This window comes from Mus musculus, chromosome 1 (genome assembly GCF_000001635.26).
Source record: "Mus musculus strain C57BL/6J chromosome 1, GRCm38.p6 C57BL/6J".
Lineage (NCBI taxonomy): Eukaryota > Metazoa > Chordata > Mammalia > Rodentia > Muridae > Mus > Mus musculus.
The window spans coordinates 155,397,131-155,420,177 of NC_000067.6; the positions used below are offsets into that span (position 1 = coordinate 155,397,131).

The 23,047-nt window shown below is 42.0% G+C and overlaps 1 protein-coding gene across 1 annotated transcript in view; it reads right to left on the reverse strand.

Moving 5' to 3' along the window:
- Xpr1 (xenotropic and polytropic retrovirus receptor 1) overlaps positions 1 to 20,314 on the reverse strand; it is a 141,788-nt gene extending 121,474 nt beyond the window's left edge. The window contains exon 1 of the mRNA NM_011273.2: positions 20,036 to 20,314. Coding sequence (NP_035403.1) covers positions 20,036 to 20,104 — 69 coding nt within the window. The 5' untranslated portion in view covers positions 20,105 to 20,314. The remainder of the gene's footprint in view (positions 1 to 20,035) is intronic.
- Positions 20,315 to 23,047: the final 2,733 nt, after the last annotated feature.

A 23,047-nucleotide genomic window follows, 5' to 3' on the forward strand; every position in this document is an offset into this window, starting at 1 on the left:
CCTCTTCCTCTTCCTCCTCCTCTCCCCTCTCTCCTTCCCCCCCCCTCCGTCTCTCTCCCCTCTTCCTCCTCATCACTTCTGACTTTGGAGCTGGAGACTGAACCCAGGCCCCTGCCCATGTCAGTCACACACTCACATATCCACTGTCAAAAAATCCAGTGATCAATTCTTTGTTCACTTTTCCCTTCAACATACTGTACTAAATTTTGTCAAACAAACCAAGTGTTTGTGGAAGTCTTGATACTAATTTGGAGCAAATTACTAACTAATTTACATTTAACTAATACTAAATGGGGGAAAAAAGTTACTTGTACCATAAATCCTGAAAGGCACCACCACTCTCTATTTCGGGGGTTGGAGGCGCACTGGGAACTGAACCTAGAGGCCTATTGTTAGATACATGTTCTACCTGCTATGATTCCCAACCCCAAAAGTGCTTTTATGGCTCTCCTAGCCACTCCAAGTAACAGTTCTAATCTAGGTAATGGAGTGACTCTAAGTTAACAGAGAGGGAGCACATAATTCCGGTTATATGGAATGTTGACTCCATATATCTATCTCCTTTCCCTCTCAAAGCTTAATGACAATGTAGGGATTACTTTAAGTATAAGCAGTAAGAAAAAAGGAATGGGGAGGGCGATAGCAGACAGCAGGTTCAGCACATCTGCCAAATCCAGAGCACAGGTAGAGGAGTGTGACTTTACCACACACCATGGAAAACTTGAAATACCTTCAGAGTAGGATTCCAGCAAGAAGCAAGCCAATGGAAGTCTATAAACCCAGAACAGGCCAAGAACTGGAAGTACCATGTGGTTGAGAAGGCCAGTTAAAGAAGAGGCTAAATATAGGATTGGTTGAATAAAGTAGTTAACAGGTCTACTCCTGGCTACCACAATACTTTCCACCAACATCATTTAGACCAAGAAACAGAATTAAAGGAGAGAAGAAGGATTAGGATACTGACTCCAGACCAAGCAGAGGACAAAGATGACCAGCATAGACTAGAATAGATAATCAAGTCTATTCACTACCTGGCAGGATTCCAAGTTGGTTTCTTCCCACTAACTCTCTCACAACAAGTGTTATGAACACGCCAACTAAGAAAATATAAGTGCAGGGGCTGGGAACAGGTTCAGTAAGAAAAAGTGCTTGCTGGGCAAAGCATGAAGACCTGAGTTCAAATTCCCAGGGCCTCTGTGAATAGTGAGAGGTAGCAACACGCACAGGTCCCCAAAGCTGCAGGGGACAGGATCAAGGGGATCCCTGGGGTTTGCATGCTGCCAACACAGCTCCAGGTTCAGAGACAGACCCTGTGTCTCACAGGATAAAGTAGAGAGTGACAGAGCAGGACACTGATGTCCTCTGACCTCTGAGCATGTGCAGGTACAAGTACCAGAGAACACAACTGGAGGAAAACTACAACATTGCCCTGGACTCTTTGTCCAGTACGCATTATTTAAACAATGGCATGTGAATATGATGATGATTATGTAACAGCCTCAACAGAGCTCATTTACATACACACTCAAGAGCGACCTCAAGCTCTTACTATTTTATTTTAGATAAAGAACCCTCCTGTGAGTTTGCTTTAAGGTAGTTATCCATCTTTAATTTTTTAATCAAAGTAGAGAGGCCATCAACCTTGTACTAGAAAATGCTATTCTAGGTTAGTTTCACTAACAAGGGAGTTATTCTTCCTATACGCCCACAGGAATTGTGAGAAACACAATAAATTTTTCAGGAACCCAGTAAATGAGACTTTAGAACATTTACAACATTAGAAACTAAGTCTTCCCTAATAAATATGCTAACTGTAAAACTACTCACAATGAAATAACAAATGTATAAACCTTGTTATTGTAAATTTTCTTAAGTAAAAAGAACAGATGTAATTAGTGTAATAATAAGAATAATCTCAAAAAGTTGTTTTTTGTGTGGTTTTGTCCTGTTTTTTAATCATAAGATGTGGTCTTAAAGCCAGAAATTCTACTTTCCATAGATTTAGGAGGGTGTAGATACTGGCACTTCTACAGTTTTAAAATTGCACTCATTATTTAATTTTTTTTTTGAAGCTCAAGAACAATTTTACTAGAATTTAAAAGAAAAATACTCGGGCTAGAGAGATGGCTCAGCAATTAAGAGCACTGATTGCTCTTCCAAAGGTCCTTAGTTCGAATCCCAGAATGGTGGCTCATAACCATCTGTAATGGGATCTGATGGCTGCTTCTGATATGTCTGAAGGTAGTGACAGTGTACATAAAATAAATAAATAATTCTCTAAAAGAAAGAAAGGAAAACCATGCAGGAGCAGACAAGTTACACATCTAAGCAGCTGCCCAGAGGAGTAAGATGGGGGAGAGACGAATAAGAGTCCTGCACTCACCATGGCGCCACATGGAGTAAGAGCATGTGAGAAGGCCATGTTAGGTTCTGCCAGCTGCTAAAGATAGAGACAAAACACAAGGCAAAGCAAAGTTACACCTTCCCGAGCCAAAACTCAGAACTTCATGCTGGTTTGATTTGGCTTAGAGGGACAGAATGTGTGTGTGTGTGTGTGTGTGTGTGTGTGTGTGCGTGCGTGCGTGCACAAATGCCACAGTGTGCCAGCAGAGGACAGAGACAATTTCCAAAAGTCAGTTCTCTCCTTTCGCTCTGTGGGTTGCAGGTATGAAACTCTGGTGCTCAGGCTTCTCAGCAGGGCCCTTTGCAGGCACCCACAGTTCTGCTTGATAAGCAGCCTGAGTGACTATAGCAAAGAGTCATCAGACCAGTCTTTGAGAAACAATCTTCAACAGTTCCAAAATGAAACCTTGATTCAACAAGCCTACCAACACTGGCATCTGCCACCATGGATGCTGGTAAACCCAGATTCAAGGACAAAATAAAGGTGCACCAGTAGTAGTAAAAGGAATCTAAATTGGGATACTTTGCCCTTGTCATGGCCAGGAATAATAAAAGTTTTAGAGCTTTGTAGTAGCCACTAGCCACATGTTACTATTAAATTTTTAATTAGCTAAAATTAAATATTCAGTTCCGCAGTGTCATAAACCACATCTCAAAGACTCATCAGTCACATGTGACTTTGGCCCTATACTGGACGACACAGATACAGAACATTTCCTGCATCACTGAAAGTGCCCCTGCCAGTGCTGCACTGCAGTTGCCAATCAAGATGAGTGCCAACGCTATTTTCCTTAGAACCAAATAACATCCCTCTAGTGATAAAAGCTGTAGCGCCAAGTGTCTGCCCTAGCTCAATAAAAAAATAATACATTGGGAAGAAAAGCCCCTTGGTCTTGCAAACATTATATGCCCCAGTACAGGGGAACACCAGGGCCAAGAAGTGGGAGTGGGAGTGGGTGGGTAAGGGAGCGAGGCGGGGGGCGGGGGGGGTGTATAAGGGACTTTCCGGATAGTATTTGAAATGTAAATGAAGAAAATATATAATAAAAAATTGAAAAAAATAATTAGCACTGACTACAATAATATACAGACCAGGTGTTTTACATACAGTATCACAATTACTGAAAATGGCATTTACACCATTCTAGTGTAGAATCCTAAGATTCAGAAAAGGTTTATAACTATCAAATAACAAAGCCAGACTTTAAATGTCTTAAAATCCAACTAGGCTGAGGCTGGAGATGTAGTTCAGTGACAGAATGCCTGTACAGCATCCACAAGGCCCTGAGTTCAAATCCTAGTTCTGGAAAAAACAAAGCTATGAACAAAACATTCATATACTAGGATAGGAATTCACACTATCTTTTTAAAATAATCTTTAAAATGTATGTGTGTATGAGTGCATGCATATACATAACACAGCACATGTGTGGAGGTCAGAGGACAACCCATGGGAGTTGGTTCTATCCTTCTACCATATGATTCAGATCATCTTTGGACTGGTAGTAGATGCCTTTACCTTCCGAGCCATTTCTCCAGCCCAATACTAACATTAACTTTAAAAGAAGAGAAGGGGAGGGGAGGGGAGGGGAGGGGAGGGGAGGGGAGGGGAGGGGGAGGGGAGGGGAGAGGGAGAGGGAGAGGGAGAGGGAGAGGGAGAGGGAGAGGGAGAGGGAGAGGGAGAGGGAGAGGGAGAGGGAGAGGGAGAGGGAGAGGGAGAGGGAGAGGGAGAGGGAGAGGGAGAGGGAGAGGGAGAGAAGAGAAGAGAAGAGAAGAGAAGAGAAGAGAAGAGAAGAGAAGAGAAGAGAAGAGAAGAGAAGAGAAGAGAAGAGAAGAGAAGAGAAGAGAAAAAAATAGAATAGGGGAGAGACCAGCAATAAAAGTAAAGGTGAAGGATGGCTCAGCGGTTAAGAGCACTGACTGCTCTTCCGAAGGTCCTGAGTTCAAATCCCAGCAACCACATGGTAGCTCGCAACCATCCGTAATGAGATCTGACGCCCTCTTCTGGTGTGTCTGAAGACAGCTACAGTGTACTTACATATAACAATAGAGAAATCTTTAAAAAAAAAAAAGTGAAGGTGAAAGGGCATCTCAACAGTAACCATGGCAGCACATCCAAGCATATTTCAGTAAAAAGATATCAGACTCACCCAAACAGCACAAAACTTTGGCCTTGCAGAATGAAATGAGTGCACCATAACTCTAGCTCTCTAATGACATGCTCAGCCAGTCTCATAATTTACCTCCTCTCATCAGACTGGTGGAGAGAACCGAGAGCAGAATGATGGCCAGGGAGGCCTAGTCTCGCCTACAGAGTGAGTGCTTGAGTGCATTCCCCACGGTAAGGAGTAATTCCGCACACGAGTATTTACACATTATCACTCCTTTGTGAGCTTACAATATTCAGTCAACCACTTAATTGTATACCATTGGTCAAGCCCCATCAACCTAGGGTCAGTGAAAAGACCAAATTCAGACAGAACTTGGAGCCCACTGCATTCACCAAAGTAAAGGCATTCTGTGAAGCTTCTTGGCAACTAGTGAAGTAGTGTTCCCAAGCAAGGCGCTGACCTCAAATGACACCTTTTTTCAAATTCTAGCGGCATTTATTATCCCTGCAGCAAATGCCCTGAGAGTCCTAACTACCAAGTTTCTCACATTCCATTCCTCCTCTTCCACCCTTTTCTCAGTCAGCAGACCCAGTGCACAAGAAACCCACCACAGGCCTAGTAGAACTGAATTTGAAGGAGAGAAAGGGGATGGAGTACATGGAATGGGGTTCAGGGAGGAAAGAGAAGGGGGAATGACATATTTATAATCTCAAAAGATTACGTTAAATAAAAATAGAATCTGGACTAGACAAATGAGCTCATAATCTTGATTCATCCTAAACTACCTGTGTGACCTTGGACAACTACTAAAGGACGACTTTCTCCTTAAAAAATAAGATACACATCTATATGTCAATAGGCCTGCTGTAAAGATCACACATAAAGAGTACTTAAATATGACAGAGTGAGCTAGATGCTAGATGGACAATATCTACTATCTGCTTGACATACAGAATGCACCTGATAAATGTTACATTGTAACATCAAATCGAAAAGCCACTAATGACAGCACTGTCTTATCTACTAACACTGAAACACTATATACCAACTGAAAAAACTATATAGCATTAATTTTAACACACCCCAATTTCATTTAAAACATGGACTATAAATAAAACTGATTAAATAAAACGTTGGTTCAAGCCTTTATAATTTTTTACTAAACTATTTGATAATAGTTTTCCTGGTTTTGACCATAATCTACCTAAAGCATCATTTAAGATACAAATAACACACACATCACTTTGTGTCATCTCTTTAAGCTCTTTTATGGATCAAGAAAAGTAATACATACCCATGATCATAGATAGCATTTAGGAGGCTGAAGTAAGAGGATGGCAACTCTAGGCTACACTCTGAGATTCTGTCAATACACAAAGAAGTATTTACAATTCACACCCAGGGAAATACCTTAGTGTTCTCACTAAGTGTCCTAGGTCCTTTAATCCCTCCCAAGATCCTTTGCAAGTTCATTCTATAAACTGTCCAATATATCTACTAAAATCAAAAACATATATGTTATACATGTAATACTTATATATAATGTGTGTATCTGTGTATGTATACATACATATATATTTATATATAATAATTAGAAGACCATGTCAGTTAAAAATTCCTCAGAGGTAAAAATTAGTGCTCAATGATACCCTCAGAACCCCAACATGATTCCCAAGGGTGCAGCACCATGACAGAAATAGTCTCAAAAATAAAGCACACCTGCTTTTTTGCATTCTAGCACTAAGGACTTTGTAGATATGCTACCTTAGCCAGCCTACTCAGCCTAAAAAATCAGTGTTTTCTCCTAAAAGGAATAACACAACCAACTTTGGATAGTAAATGCAAAATGCCCAGCACACCAGAGCACTCTATGAACATTAGCTATGGTTACTATTGTCATTATTGTTTTACTGATGTTTTAAAAGAAAGAGGGGCATTCATGAATAATAAATATGCTTAATACATACTCTAACATCCTCTAGACCAGTATTTCTCAATCTTCCTAATGCTGTGGACCTTTTTTTTTTTTTAATTAATTTTTACTTATATAAGTACACTGTAGCTGTCTTCAGACACACCAGAAGAGGACATTGGATCCCATTACAGATGGTTATGAGCCACCATGTGGTTGCTAGGAATTAAACTCGGGACCTCTGGAAGAGCAGTCAGTGCTCTTATCTGCTGAGCCATCTCTCCAGCCCCTGCTGTGGACCTTTAATATAGTTCTTCGTGTTGTGGGGAACCCCCAACTATAAAATTATTTTTGTTGCTACTTCATAACTGTAATTTTGCTACTGGCATGAATCATAATGCAAATATTTTTGGAGACAGAGGTTTGCCAAAGGGGATCACAGTGCACAGGCTGAGAACCACTGCTGTAGACACATTTGTCCTTACTCTGGCTTGGCAACTTGAGCTATAGGAGGTAGGAGATGTACTGACATGTAGAACATGTAACCTATGTTTCAAAACAAATAGGTATGTTATGGAGAAATAGGCAATCTGTCTTTAACCTTCCTGAGTCTTCTTTTTATTTCTACCTGACCCCTCAAGACTATAATCCCTCAATCCTATCTCCTAGTTCAAATGGCTGTCTACTTTCGGTCATACCTTATAAATGGTAGGATGGTTATTTTATGTAGGTAAGTAAATAGCATCACTGATATCTGAGTCTCATCATTTACTTAGTCTTTTAATTAGCATACAGAAAAACCATTTGAGTTGTTAATTTGATCTAATAATGTGATGGTTTGTATATGCTTGGCCCAAGGAGTGGCACTATTAGAAGGCGTGGCCTTGTTGGAGTGGGTGTTTCACTGTGGGTGGGCTTTAAGACCCTCACCCTAGCTGCCTGGAAACCAGTCTCCCACTAGCAGCCTTCAGATGAAGATATAAAACTCTCAGCTCTCAGCCAGGTGTGGTGGTGCACGCCTTTAATCCCAGCACTTGGGAGGCAGAGGCAGAGGCAGGTGGATTTCTGAGTTTGAGGCCAGCCTGGTCTACAAAGTGAGTTCCAGGACAGCCAGGGCTATACAGAGAAACCCTGTCTCAAAAAAAACAAACAAACAAACAAAAAAACAAAACAAAAAACAAAATAAAACTCTCAGCTCTCCCTGCACCATGCCTGCCTGGATGCTGCTCTACTCCCACCTTGATGATGGACTGAATCTCTGAACCCATAAGCCAACCCAGTTAAATGTTGTCCTTTCTAAGACTTGTCTTGGTCACGGTGTCTGTTCACAGCAGTAAAACCCTAAGACAGAAGTTGGTACCAGGAACTGGGGTATTGCTGTAATAGGACTGACCATGCTTTTGTTTGGAGGAATGTGGCTTTTGGGACTTTGGGAAGCAGTGGAATGCTTTAAATTGGGCTTAATGAGCTATCCTAGTAGAAATATGCAAGACTTTGTTGCTGAGTATGATCTGAACTGTGCAGACCTGGCCCAAGAGGTTTCAAGGAAGAATTTCAGAATGTGGCCTAGAGACTGATTTTGTGGTATTTTGGTGTAGAGTATGCTGCTTTTTGCCCTTGTCTGAAGAGTCTACCTGAGTCTAAGGTAAAGAGATTTATATTAATTGCATTGACAAAGGAAGTCTCAAAAAAGCCAAGCAGAGACTTTGTTCTCTGGTTAAGTCTCCTGAAGAATGTTTTGAACAAGTGTAACAAGCTTAGAAAGGAAAAAATGGTTCAGGTATTAAAATGGCACCAAAAGGTGAAATAGAACTGAATCCTGTGTTCTAGGAGATAACAGAGTAAAGGTAGTGGGAGTAAGATCCTACCCAGCTAAATTTAGATACAGGCATGGTGGTACACACCTTTAATCCCAGGAGACAAAGCCAAGCAGATCCCTGAGTTCAAGGCCAGTCTGGGACAGAGCAAATTCTAGGTGAAGAAAAGTTTAAGTCCAAGCATGATGGTACACACCGTTAATCCCAGGAAACAGGCATGCAGATCTGAGTTCAAGGTCAATCTACAGAGCAAGACCCAAGACAGCGAAGCTTAAGCAGTGAAGGAGTTGGAAAACAGAAAGCTGGTGATAATGTAATAAAACAAGGGGGCATGTTCCAACTCCTACAAGCAGCAGAACTTGGGCAGCTTCAGCCATGTGTCTAGGGCTTTACAGTCAAGAATAGAAGGAGACTACTAGGACAATGGATGCTGACTAGCTACAGCTAAGAAATTAGTGGTGATTAGGAAAAGACCAGAAGCCGGGTGTGGTGGCACACACCTTTAATCCCAGCACTTGGAAGGCAGAGGCGGGCGGATTTCTGAGTTCAAGGCCAGCCTGGTCTACAAAGTGAGTTCCAGGACAGCCAGGGCTATACAGAGAAACCTGTCTTAAAAATAAAAAAAATTTAAAAATTTTAAAAAAAGGAAAAGACCGGCATCACTGAGGTCTTCTGGAAAGTGTTTTCTGAGAGCACAGAGATGCTGTGTTCCAGAGATAGCCAAGGTTGTTCCTTGTGCTGCAGCTGTAAGAACCACCCATGTGGTAAAGGTTTAGAAGGCAGAAAAGCGTCATGAAGAGCAGCTGAGGCTTGGTACTTTGAGAGGCCAGGGGAGGCCACTGGTAAAGGTGCAGCCTCAGTTGTAGCTGATGGCCCAGGACTGAAGGGGTCATGCAAAAGATTTAAGGCTTGGCACCATGAAGAGAGCCTATGAGAGGCTATTAGTGAAGCCTAGTTGCAGCAGAAGACCCCAGTGTACTGGAGATGCCAGTACCAAGGGATGATCAGCAAGAACAGCAGAATCAGTGGAGTGGATCAACCTGAGCTTAGAGTGCTACAGAAGGCAAAGCTGGAAAAATGACACCAGCCCTTTGGAGGAGCCCAGAAGATCGTGTGTGGATCCCAGACACTGAAACAATAGACTATAACATTGAAGTTGCCTTGGAGACCCCAAGATGTTTGAGATGCCAGACCTGTGGGCTATCCACTGGGGAAAGCTGCTAACAAGGGAGTGGAAACAGCCCAGGAAAAAGAAGTTTGTTACAGTCAACAAAGATGAAAAAAGGAGTTGGAGATCTGAAGACTGCTTTGACATCAGACATGGAGATGCAAAGTTTAGAGTTTGCCCAGCTGGTTTTCTGTCTTGCTTTGGGAATTACAGTTAAGTGACTGGATGAATCTTCAGAAGAGACTTTGAACTTTGGACTTTTAACATTGTTGAGACTGTTTTAGACTATGGGGGCTTTAGAAGTTGTATTCTGCATTATGCTAGCTTTAGGTATGACCCCCATAGACTCATATGTTTGAACAAGTCAATGAGGGCCAGAGAGTGGAAGGTGATGGTTTGTGTATGCTTGCCGAAAGGAGAGGCAATATTAGAAGGTGTGGCCTTGTTGGAGTAGGTGTGTCACTGTGGGTGGGCTTAAGACCCTCACCCTAGCTGCCTGGAAGCCAGTCTTCCACTAGCAGCCTTCAGATGAAGATATAAAACTCTCAGCTCTCCTTGTACTATGCCTGCCTGGACACTGCCCTGCCCCTACCTTGATGATGATGGACTGAATCTCTGAACCTGTAAACCAACCCCCCCAGTTAAATGTTGTCCTTTCTAAGACTTGCCTTGGTCATGGTGTCTGTTCACAGCAATAAAACCCTAACTAAGACAAACAGTTTAGATTCAGATAAATGTATTAGCACAGAACATCTATTATTTTGTACCCCCCCAAAAAAATCATTCTTGAACCTTTAAGGCAAAACGACAACATAAAGGCACCATTTATATGGCCATGCTAAACTTCAGTGAGGGCCAACCATAAGCAGAAGGCCATATTCCTATACAGCAAGTTCAACAGCCATTTGCAAGACTGACTGATCCCATGCCTTGATTTGTATGCCCTCAATTTGTCCATTCTAAAAACAGAGACATTGAGAAGGTCTTTTCAATTCTAAACCTAATTTTTTTTCTTTTTTTTTTTTTTTTTTTTTTTTTGGTTTTTCGAGACGGGGTTTCTCTCTGTATAGTTCTGACTGTCCTGGAACTCACTCTGTAGACCAGGCTGGCCTTGAACTCGGAAATCCACCTGCATCTGCCTCCTGAGTGCTGGGATTAAAGGTGTGCACCACCACTGCCCGGCCCTAAAACTAATTTTAAGACAAAATATTGTTTTTACTATAAAACTGCAAAGAATTAAAGTTAGGCAGCTACTAGAAGCTTACTTAAGGCATCTGTGGTGGTGCATGCCTTTAATCCTAGCACTTGGGAGGTAGAGGCAGGCGGATTCCTGAGTTCCAGGCCAGCCCGGTCTACAGCGTGAGTTCCAGGACTGCACAGAGAAACCCTATCTCGAAAAAGCAAAAGAAAAAAAAAAACAAAAAAACACCTCAATTAAAAAATTAACACAGGCTAGCCAAAATAAATGCATATTACAAATGACCATCAACCTAATTTATTTCACAATCACTTCTTCAGCTATGCCTAGTTTTCTTAGCGTACATAAAAAATTAAGAACAATTTATTAAAACAAATACTGTTGACAGTGTAAGAAGTTCAAGTGAACACAGCCATTTCCTAGAAAAACCTCCATCTGACATCTGACAGATAAAACTTGAGGCTCCAGTCTCCTAATATAAACACTGCTAACCAAGGCCTGCACAACCTTGAGCTCTTTCGAAACAAACAAACAAAAAAATATTTTTAATATACCTTTCTTACTTTGTGCCAGGCATTGTTCCAAGAACTCTTAGATGAGTTTAACTCATCTAATCCTCAACCGTGTACATGTGCAACCCCAGGACTTTCTCCGGAGCTGAGACCGGAGCAAACCAGTTCAGCTGTAGTTCAGTAGCAGAGTTCTTACCTAGCTTGTCAAGGCCAGCCTGCATTTCGCAGTGAAATTGTCTCAATGACTTTGGAAATGTCAATTGAACAAATAAACTTTGGAAATGACAATTTTTATAATAATCCTACCAGAATTGTACTATCACTATTGCTAATTTACACAAAAGGAAACCAAAGCATAAAAATGTCAAGTGATTTGGGATAGGGAGATGGCTCAGCAGGTAAAAGCACTTACCATGCAGGCTAGGCGTGCCTTTAGTCCCAGTACTCAGGAGGAAGAGGGAAAAGGATCTGTGAGTTCAAGGCCAGCCTGAGCTACAAAGCAAGTTCAGTCTGACTAGTACTACACAAAGAAACCCCGTGTTGAAAAAACACAACAAAAAAAGCACTTGTCATGCAAGCCTGATGACAAAAGGTCCCAAGACAGAAAGGCAACCAACTCCTAAGTTTTCCTCTGAGCTCAAGTGTGCACTCACAACACACACATTTACTGAGGAAAAAAAAAAATGTCAAGTGACTTGTCTGAAGCTGGTGAGCTGCGATTTGAACCTGCTCAGTCTGGCTTTAGGAACTGTTCTCTGCATTAAAACATAAACTACTAAGTCAGCCACTGACCAAGGCAAATGACCTTCATCATTTAATCTCTGTGATTTCATTCTCACTTGAACAGAAATGGGACTTGAAAGTTCCTTTCAGGTCTAACACCCTATGACATAAGCCTTGAAGCCAACTGCCACACTGAGGTGAATCAATAGCTCATAGTGACATAATTCGTGCCCACCTTTCTTCTTTTACCATAACTCATCCCCTTCTCCTTTCATTTATCTTCATAAGACCCTTTATTAGGGAGGACTGGAGAGATGTCTCTGCCGGTAAGAGCACTGACTGTTCTCCCAAAGGTCCTGAGTTCAAATCCCACAACCACATGGTAGCTCACAACCACTCGTAATGAGATATGACGCCCTCTTCTGGTGTGTCTGAAGACAGCTACAGTGTACTTAATTATAATAATAAATCTTTGGGCCAGCACAAGCAGGGAGTGGAGCCGACAGGAGTAAGCAGGGCCAACTGGAGCCAACTAGAGCAAGCAGAGGTCCTAAAAATTCAACTCCCAACAACCACATTATGATCATTTTGAGGAAACATAATTAACAGAGGTGAATTCTGTCCTACTGAGGACTTTACTACCTTCCAAACCCAGCTGACATGCCATAGAATAAGAGTTATGCCAGGCGTGGTGGTACACGCCTTTGATCCCAGCACTTGGGAGGCAGAGGCAGGCAGATTTCTGAGTTCGAGGCCAGCCTGGTCTACAGAGTGAGTTTCAGGACAACCAGGGCTACACAGAGAAACCCTGTCTCAAAAAAACAACCAGAAAAAAAAAACAAACAAACAAAAAAGTTACAGAAACAGGTCAGTGGTACTGAAGAACAGGTTAGTAGAGGCCTGAATGCATGTATGTTAACATGTATGTTTGAACATTTATTTTCATGAAGCAATACCATGTGGGAACTAAGAACATGGGCTTTTCCTGTCTCATCTGAGCTACCTATAACTAGGAGGAGCAGCAAAATAGTTACAGGCTCAGCCTCACCTTCCTGAGACAGTGGCAACTTACCTACACAACCTGCTCTTAGGAGAAATGTTTTTTAAAGTGTTTACCACAATGCCTGACACAATGAGCCCTCAATAAACAAGTAGATTGACAGACAAACAGACAGACAGACAGATAAATAACAGCTGTCCTCATTAGTGTCTGCCATCACTACCACCACTGTTACTGTTTACACCCCCTCACAAAAGCAAGTGCTCCACTGCACTGATTTCAAACGCTAGTTCTACTGACTTAGTGACTAGCCCTGTGAAAACTGACTCATTCCTAGGTTACCTCATCAAGTAAAATGGACATAATATGTACCTTGCAAAACACTGTGAGAACTAACATAAAGCAGCCAGTGCCTAGTCCCTAACTAAGAACTCAGTGATGGGTAGTTCTGTTTTTTTGTTTTTCATTCTCCCACAAGTACAAAAAGTAGTTTCAGGTGCTGTATGAAATGTAAAGGTTATACCTCCAGCAGCTAGTAAAAGGCATGCTTGTATACTGCCTATTAAACATTCCTGTTTTAATTTCTAATGTACTATATCAATAGACATTGGTATCCTCTGTAATTTTAAGAATTCCAAATAGTTTTGGGATTTAAAAAAGAAAACCCTTGTTCTAAGGAATAAAAAAAAAAATCCCTCTAAAGCACACTTTCTGGGATTAGGGATACAGCTCAATCCCTAATCCATGGAACTTTATCTATCACACATGAAAAACCTTGGGCTCAATTTCTTGTAAAGTATAAACTGGGAGTGGTAGCTACACCTATAATCCCACCACTTGAGAAGTAGAGGCAGGAGAATCAAACGTTCATATCCTTGACAACATAGGGAGTCAAGGTCAGCCTAGAGCACAAGGAATTCTTTCTGGAAAGGGAGAGTGGAGGAAGAAAAAAGCAGAGATGGGGAAAGGAAGGAGGGAGGGGAGAACAGAGACAGAGTCTTGGCCACTTTCCTGGGGTTACATCCCATCTTTCTATCTTCAAAAGGCCACTTGCTGCGGCTAAGGGCTGGAGGCATGGCTCAGAGGATAAGAGCTCACTGCACAATCATGAAGACCTGAGTTTGGAACCCCAACACTCATGTAAAAGCCAGGTATGACAATATGCATCTGTAACTCCAGGACAGGGGCAATGAAGGCAGCTGGTTCCTTGGGGCTTTCTGGCCAGCCAGTCTAGCCAAATCCACAAGGTCCAGGTCCAGTGAGAGACCTGTCTTCAAAACAAAAGATGGTGCTGTGTGTGATGGTGCACACCTTTACTCCCAGCACTCAGGAGGCAGAGGCGGAAGCGGAGTCAGAGGCCAAGGCGGGGGCAGGTGGATCTCTGCATTTCAGATCCTGGTCTATAGAATGAGTTCCAGTACATCCTGGACTACAAAGAAAGACTAAATAAATAAATAAATGCCTTTAATTCCAGCACTCTGGAGGCAGAGAGGTAAGTAGATCTCTGAGTTTCAGACCAGCCAGAGCCATATTTTAGAACTATCTCAAAAATAAATAAGACGGAGATGGACAGAGGAGATACCTGATGCCACTCTCTGGCTTCTAAACTCGAACATAAGTGGATGCAGACCTGTACATACACATGACTACATCACACACACATTTATTCACTATGAATACTCAATGATAGAGCTGTACCTTATGACTTCTAGCTCCTTATTTCTGATCTAAGTTCTTTTAATAGTATAGGCCTCCTTCAATAAATAAGGCTTTTCTATAAATCTTTCCTGTACGAGTATTTTTTATCTAATAATTTATCATAGTATTTCAAAGGCCTAGCAAGGTTCAGAACTGTTTAAATTTTGAACTTAATTGTGATGGATATAAACTGAAAACAGAACTTAGCAAGGCATACTTGAAATGTGTGTTAACTGCAAATGCCAGAAGATGTAAACCATGACTCCAAAGGATTATGGTAATAAAATAATTGTGAAATATTTGTGACCTTTTTGTCTGCTGTAACAGTACTGCTACTTTACCTGTAGTCTAGCTGAAGGCTGTTTCTAGATATGTCAGCTGTGTCGTCATGCTGTCACTGTGCTTATGTTACTGCTATTACTGTTAGAGCATCTCTATATGGGTCTTAAGTCTTATCTACTTTGTGAAGAGCTGATCAGTTAAAACTTACACAGCATCCATTAACCTAGGCACCCATGACTGCCCTCACTGCTACCGCTGGCCGTGAACAATGAAGAGCGAGCAACTCCCTGACAACCCTGACTCCCTCAGAATTTAAAACAACTGGGTAGCCTCCTTAGCAGAGTACTACACCAATCCATTTACTATACATTTGGAAAACTTTTTCTTCCTTCTCATTTGCATAAAATTAACAATTTTACTCTCTTACTCCATAGGGTTTGAGGTACACTGGTTTGGGACCTAAAATTCAAATATACCTGAAACCTCAAGCTAGTATAACTCAGTCTCTCAAATGCTTTTTTCCAAATGAGGAGTGAAGCTAGGGCTGGTTTTCCATGGTCACCCCAGGTCAAATAAGAGTCTTAGGTTCTTATGATCTGGGCCTTCACCCAAAAGCTGATCCAAAGTCAAGCTCAGGAATGGATGGGCAAGTATAACCTTACCAGGATACTTACGCTAACACACTTTACAGAGACAATAAAGAACAATAAGAACTTTTATTCACTCATTTAAACCATATTTGTAGATGTCAGGCATCTCACTAACAATCATTTATAAGCACTATTTAAAATACACTACACTGTACTTCTATTTGCAGAAGTCCCGTAAAGGAAGAGTGTGGTTTGTGCTCCATCGGGTGGCTGAACTGGAAATTTCAAACAAGTTCCAGCAAGGCATGTGAACCCTAACTAATCAACATAATACCTTTGAGACACTGAAGCCTGCAACACAAGTTTTCCCATGGGAGGGTCTAGAATTGAGAATCACAACAACACTATGGCAATGCTTCCTCCTACTGAGAAATAAGGAAGTACAGCTCCTATCATGACCATGACTTTTGTTTATTTAAGTTAAGTAAGTCTTATGCTGGGGTTGTAGCTCAAGTATGGTGACTTGCTTAACATGCCCAAAGCCCTGGGTTCAATCCCCAGCAATGGAAACGTAGTTTCACTGGTTCTTCCAGTCACAGAACAAAATCTCAATTTAAAACAATTAGGTTTTTTAATGTATTCAAATTTATTTATTTATTTATGGTTTTGGTTTGGTTTGGGTTTTTGAGACAGGGTCTTATTATGTAACCCTGACTGTCTTAGAACTCACCATGTAGACCTGGCTGATCTCAACTCACAAAGATCCTCCTGCTTCTGCCTCCCTGGTGCTGGGAGCCACTCACTATGCCTGGCTTTTCATTAAAGTTTTTGAAAAGATGATTTTTAATCATTAATTTTATATTAGGATTTAAAAATAGTTCCCTAAATTCTCTCCATAAACTTAATTTAACCACAACAAAGCACAGAAATGTAGATGAACGGTAATCACATGAGGGTTACTCGGAATCCATCAGTGTTCAGTTCTCCAACACTACATGCAGATCAACAGCCTGAAACTCCAGGAGGAGGAAGTTATTTCATCAGAGGAGTCACACAGTTAATGTGACCTGGCTCCCATTATTAAAACATACAGTGTTCAAGAAGCCGTGTGTGTGTGTGTGTGTGTGTGTGTGTGTGTGTGTGTGTGTGTGTGTGTGTGCGCGCGCGCGCGTGCGCTCACACTCGCACTCGCTCTCGCTCTCTCTCTCTCTCTCTCTCACACATAAAGCAAGGAGGCAGATAATCTTTAAATTCCATTTCAATTCCTGAACTCTAGAGAGCTCATTGTTTTAGCATCTTATGCCTTCTACAGTACACACTGAAAAATGCCACTTAGTCCTGGACCCTCCGGAGAAAAAATCACATCATCAATCAAAGGCTTCAAACATATTTGCCTCTTTTGCTAATATTCTGTAAAATAGTAACTGATCATACTAGTCTGTTTGGATGAAACTGGTTAATTTTGATTAACCTATTACAGACCTCTAAACTATACAACCATTGATTCCATATTTCTTGAAAGTACTGTTAGAAAGACGTGTTGATGTTCTATTTTCCACACTGAGATTTGTACTTGGGTTATTAGAAACAACAATAGTCTCTGCTCATTTGTGTTTAGTCCCAGTAAAACTATAAAGCATCACCTAGATGTCCTGTATATTCCATGTTTCTCTAGTCTTTTGTGCTTATTCTGCCTATGAATGTACATTTTTCTAGTTTAAGTCCAATAATTTTCAGGATATTAATATGCTACTATCATTAATAATTTCAGCAATCCAATAATAAAAAGAATTAAAAGTTAAGCCAAACACTTAGGAAATAGGCCTTAAAAGGCTATTTTTTTATTAAAAAAAAAAAAAAAAAAGAAGAAAGCAGGAAGAGCAAAAACATTCTCTTCAGGGCCTCACAGCTAACATACACAAAAACCTGCACTTACAATGCAGCCAAGCATCCATACTATTACATATAATTAAATGGTGCATAGAATTATAGATATAAACAAAATAATCAGTTCCTATCTGAAGCTCCTCCTGATTCAAGTAATATTTAATAAACGGACGTAAACAAAGAAGCTGACCAGTGCATGCTGGCTCAGGGCACTAGAAGGCAACCTAGGCTTGAACTAAGGGTAATACATCAAAATTTCATCACCAAGGCTTGAAAAATCCAAGTCTGTTCTGATAACTGTTTTAGAGAGCATCATTTTCAACTATGTAAAAATACATATTACAAAAAATTAAGTGAAGGTCTTTTCCCCTAGCAAAAGCTAACTTTTAAATATAGATACCTTTTATCCCTGTTTTTTTTTGGGGGGGGTGGAGGAAGGAAACAGGGTCTCTTCCCTGATGTTTTAAAGTAGCTAACATTCTAACATTTCCAGATCTTAAAAATTCTTACTCATACCTTTATGCTATTTTTAAAGGAATAGCACCAAGTCTTTGAAATAATACACAACACAAAGACTGCAATCCCATGCAAATGTCTTTAATGCTTCCAACTTACAAAGAAAAAAGGCCCCTTATTTTTCATCTTGCCTATGGAACGATGAAATTACTGAGGTAGGAGCTACATAGTAGGGGAATCTCTGTAGAATCAAATTTCAATTATCTACAATAAATGAATTTTTCAAAAAGTCATTTATAATTGGTCTGAGAAAGATAATGCAGTCACTCAGAAGCACAGGAATTCTGTCCCACTGTGACCAATCTAGAGTAACCATTTAGAAATAATAGTAACCAAATAGACTGTGTACATTGAGGAGTCTCGAGTCACCGTGGATACTCCAGCCACAAAGCTGACATTACAAATCAAGGGTTAATCGAATTTTTAAACTATATCAGGCTTCCCCTTCTAGTCCAAGATAGTCCACATTAATTCTATAAAATAGTCAAAGTTAAAATACTTAGATATATATCACAGGGATATATCCAAGTCCGGTTCCTCTGACCAAAAGCAAGCACCCCATACTGTACAGTAATAAGCTCTCCAGCATGCTACAGCACTAACCTCTGGGAAGAGCTGGCAGCGGTGCTCAAAGTGGTAGGAGGAAGATGAAAACCCAGTGCCCTTCTTTCAGTGGAACCCACCATCTGGATTCTAGCCAAGGCTTTAAAACTGACTGAATGTTATTACAAACAATAAATCAACAACTCCACAGCCTGAACTGTTAGGACCTTTTCTTCCAGAATGCGGCAGAGGAAGGTTACAAGGAAACTGACAAGAGAGTATTAGTAATGAGCCATTCGTTTCTGCCATTAAATACAATATATTACAAACAAACTTATTTTACAATCTTCAAGATTCTATTTAACCTAACTATCCCTTTCCCTGGTCTTCAATTATTACACAGGCTATATGAATAAATGACTGACTGCTGTTGCCTAAACATCCTATCACTAAATTCATATAAAAGTTAAAAAGGAAATCCAAAATATTTTAATCCATAAAACCTAGCTAGTATGTGTGTGCATGTTCCTATTGATTTTATACTCTTTGTTCCTGCTCATACCATAGATGTGAATTCCTGGAGGTTACAGACCCGCTGTCTTTTCTCTCTCCAGGAGCTGAACTACTAGCTTCTGAGAATAACCTATTGCAAGCTTCAAATAAATAAATAAATAAATAAATAAATAAATAAATAAATAAATAAATAAATAAATAAATGCCTTTCAGGTATCCTACCTTTTAAGTATATGAGTGGTTTGCACTGTCTTTACTTTTCCCAATATTGATGCAAGGTTCCTTAAAACATGTATTTAAAAACCCTCCAAAAGCCTTGCAAGAGGAAGAAACTGAAAGGAGGAACATGTCTCGTGCAATACACAAGTAAGGTACTGTATTCACAATACAGTGATTTTTCTCCCTACCAAAAACTTAGCAGAAAACCTGAAATTTTAAATAATTCTCTTCCCTCCTTTCTCTTCCCTCCATTCCAAAACCAGAGAAGAGTGAAAAGCCAAAGATGTGATTATTCTGTATAGTTCGTGCAGTCAGTACAAAGACAGAGACAACCGTCTCCTTATCAAAACAGAACTATTGGCTCAATGCTTTTGAAAACTATAACCACTGCATTAGGCGATACACATTTCACCAAGTTTCAATCCTGTTACAAAGCCTTTGTCAACAGTGAGCAAGTGGAGGTAAGCCGACGGGGCTGGGTGGACTGAAGGCAATCGCTGGAGGGGTTTATCTTGCAAGAGCTCGATTCTCTGGCGAGAGGTGAGCAGCGAGAAGCACCTAACCTTGGCAGAGGGGGTGATCTCTGGCGGTGGGGACCGGAGGTCAGGGTGAGTGGGGAGGGGGTGGCGCCGAACCGCCGCGACCCCGGGCCGCCGTCGCACCTGCGGCTTGGCCTCCCACCACCATTCCCCAGCCCCAGCCCGGCAGTGCCCTTCCTCTCGCCGCCGCCTGCATATCCGTTACCCCGGCGGCAGAGGGCTGCGGGGGAGGGGAAGGACGGCCTGGCCGCCGGGGGCCAGCAGCGCCGGGGATGCCGCAGTGGCTCCCCGCGGCGGTGGGTCAAAGTCCGCCCGGGCCGGGGAGCTCAAGGCAGCGGCGGAGGTCGCAGCTAGGGAGATGACAGCCCCTCCGAGCCCGCCCCAACCACAGCAGCCCCAGGTACCTCATACTGGATGTACTGCTTCCTCCACTCGGGAGTGATGTGCGCGGAGAGGTGCTCGGCGAACTTCATCCTGCCGCGTCCCCCTCACTCCCACCCGGCTCTGGCAGCTACAGGCGGCGGCGGCGGCAACAGCGACTCCGACTCCTCCCCACATGGGCCCCGGCGCTGCGCGAAGCTGCGCTTCTCTCCTCCTCCGCCGCCGCCGAGGTCTCCTCAGAGCCGCCCTCCCGCCATCTTCCTCCTCCTCTCCATAGCCCCGCCCCGCCCCGCCCTCTAGACGTCATCGCCATGGTAACCGCCTACGCCGCTCCGACGGAGGGGGCGGGGTGGGGCGTGGCCTCAGGGGCTTTCCTTCTTGCTCCGCCCCTTTGGGCCGGACGTGGGAAGGCACCTCCCCTGACCTCTTCCGCCTGCCTCCAGTCTGCCTACAGCTGCTTTCTACACTCTGCCTGGGAAAAACAACAATGTTGCTACTGCAATTAATATTGGTACTGGAGCAACAATAATCCACACAAGACGCTGATATTTGCAGAGAACTGTGCAAATATTATTTCCATTTTAATATTGATTCTTCATAAAACCCTTAAAGATAAATCAGCAGTGGTCCAAATTGAGTAGTTGAAACAGTTAAGAGCCAATTGTATTTAAGGGAACTGTATTTGCATGCTGTAGATGCTCAATAAATGCTTGCTTTCAATTTAAAATGTCAGTGCCAGAAAGTTTGTGCTGCTTCTGTATCTCAATGTAATTGTCTAATTAGTCCTAGTGCTACCAGAAAGGCCAAAACATCTAGATACAAACCAGGATTGACACTTTGTGATACAGCTGACTGGGAGTGGGGGGCAAACTTGAGAGGGAAAACAATGCTGAGAAGAAAGAGAATCCTCTCCTCACCCAGTCCCTGTGTGACAGTCCTGTATCCAGGCTGACCTCTGGAAAGATACCACAGAGGCAGCAAAGTACCATATTCCATGTGAGAGTGACTGCCCTGAAGGACTTATCTGAGGGAAAAGCCCAGGTCTCACCTTGGATGGTGGAGCCCTGGATAACATAGTAGCTGACTCTCTTTTTAAGTGTGTCTATTCTTGTCCCTGTACCAAGCACTGTTCTAAACTCCTTACATGTAACTTTATCCTCTTTAACTCTTACAACTTTGATGAGACTCAAAGGTTTGCTAAGGAAGTATTGTACCTGTGACAATATAGATCCCTGTTGACTTCCCAACACACACACACACACACACACACACACACATACTTCAAAACGCCATATGTTTTTCCTCCTTCCCTTCCTCTAAATTCCCCTTTCTAATAAGGTTTTATGAATGTTTCTTCAAGAGAAAGAGAGGGTATGAGGCTTGCTCAGAAAAAGCACATCTTTCTGGCAAATGTTTGAACAGAAGCCTCAGCCTCTGGTGAAAGAATCGTCAGGGGGCTGGAGAGATGGCTCCGAAGAGCGACCTAAGTTTCATTCCCAGAATCCATGTCAAGCAGCAAGCAGCTCATAACCACCTCTAACTCCAACTCTGGGGATGTTTGTGGCACCCAAGGACACCTACCTGCACTCACATACAAGTACCCACACACAGACTCACACATATATTCTTAGTTAAAAATCATAAGTGGGGCCTGGAAAGATGTCTCAGTGGTTAAGAGCACTGACTGCTCTTCCGAAGGTCCTGAGTTCAAATCCCGGCATCCACATGGTGGCTCACAACCATCTGTAATGAGATCTGACACCCTCTTCTGGTGTATCTGAAGACAGCTGTAGTGTACTTACATATAACAATAAATAAAATCTTTGGGCTGGAGTGAGAGGGGCCTCAGAGCTAGCAGAGGTCCTGAGTTCAATTCCCAGCAACCACACAATGGCTCACAACCATCTGTACAGCTACAGTGTACTCATATACATAAGATAAATAAATAAATCTTTTTAAAAAATAAGAAGTGTGCATCTCTTTTAAAAAGATAGAAAGGATAAGCAAAGCCAAAGAGAAGAAAAGAAGGTGAAGGTCTCCTTCACACTGGTAATCCTCTGCCCATCAAAAAAATGTCCCCTCTTCTAAAACAGTACAGTGCCAGGAGAGAAACACAGGCGAAAGGGAACATTAGACATTGGGAACACTGTTGCCACAGCACAGCCCTCCCATGCCTTAATTGTATGTAAGATTCAGGAACTGTGGTCCGATTGAAGGAAAGATGAAATCCTTAGTACTAGTTCTAAAACCAATAATTCCTAGTTTTTCTCCAGCCTGACTCAAAGCCCAGCTGCCTAGCCAGACACAAAATCTTTATTTATCCACACGTGTGGATAAGGAAAAAAAAATGGGACAGGGTCTTATTATGTAGTCCTGGCTGGCCTAGAATTCTCTATTGTAGACCAGGCTGGCCTCTAGCTCAACAGACATCCTCCCATACCTCTGCCTCCTGTGTGCTAGAATTAAGAACACACACCATCGTGTCCAGCAGAAATTTCTTTATTCTTAACATTATTACAAATATTTCAACAAACACTTCAATGGCATTTGCTGAACACCTACTCTCAGTAGAGAATAAAGCCAAGTGATTTAAGAATTATCTTAATAGTTTTGCTCTAAACTAAACAGGCCCCTTGCTTAAGACTTCCCCTGTGAAGCCAGGTGTGGTGGCACACGCCTTTAATCCCAGTACTAGGGAGGCAGAGGCAGGCGGATTTCTGAGTTTTAAGCCAGCCTGGTCTACAAAGTGAGTTCCAGGACAGCCAGGGCTATACAGAGAAACCCTGTCTCGAAAAACCAATTAAAAAAAAAAAAAAAAAAAAAAAAAGACTTCCCCTGTGAATATAATCTTTACTTACCCTAACTCTGCTGGGTGAACATTATAATATTCCAGTCATGACTTTCAGGAATGAAGGACAGTTCAAAATGACATAAAACTGTCTTGTCTTTGAAGGAAATCACAGTCTAGTCAAAGTCACGAACAGACTGATGGCCTACGATGTGATCTCCGCTGTAAGGAAACAAGCATCTCTGGC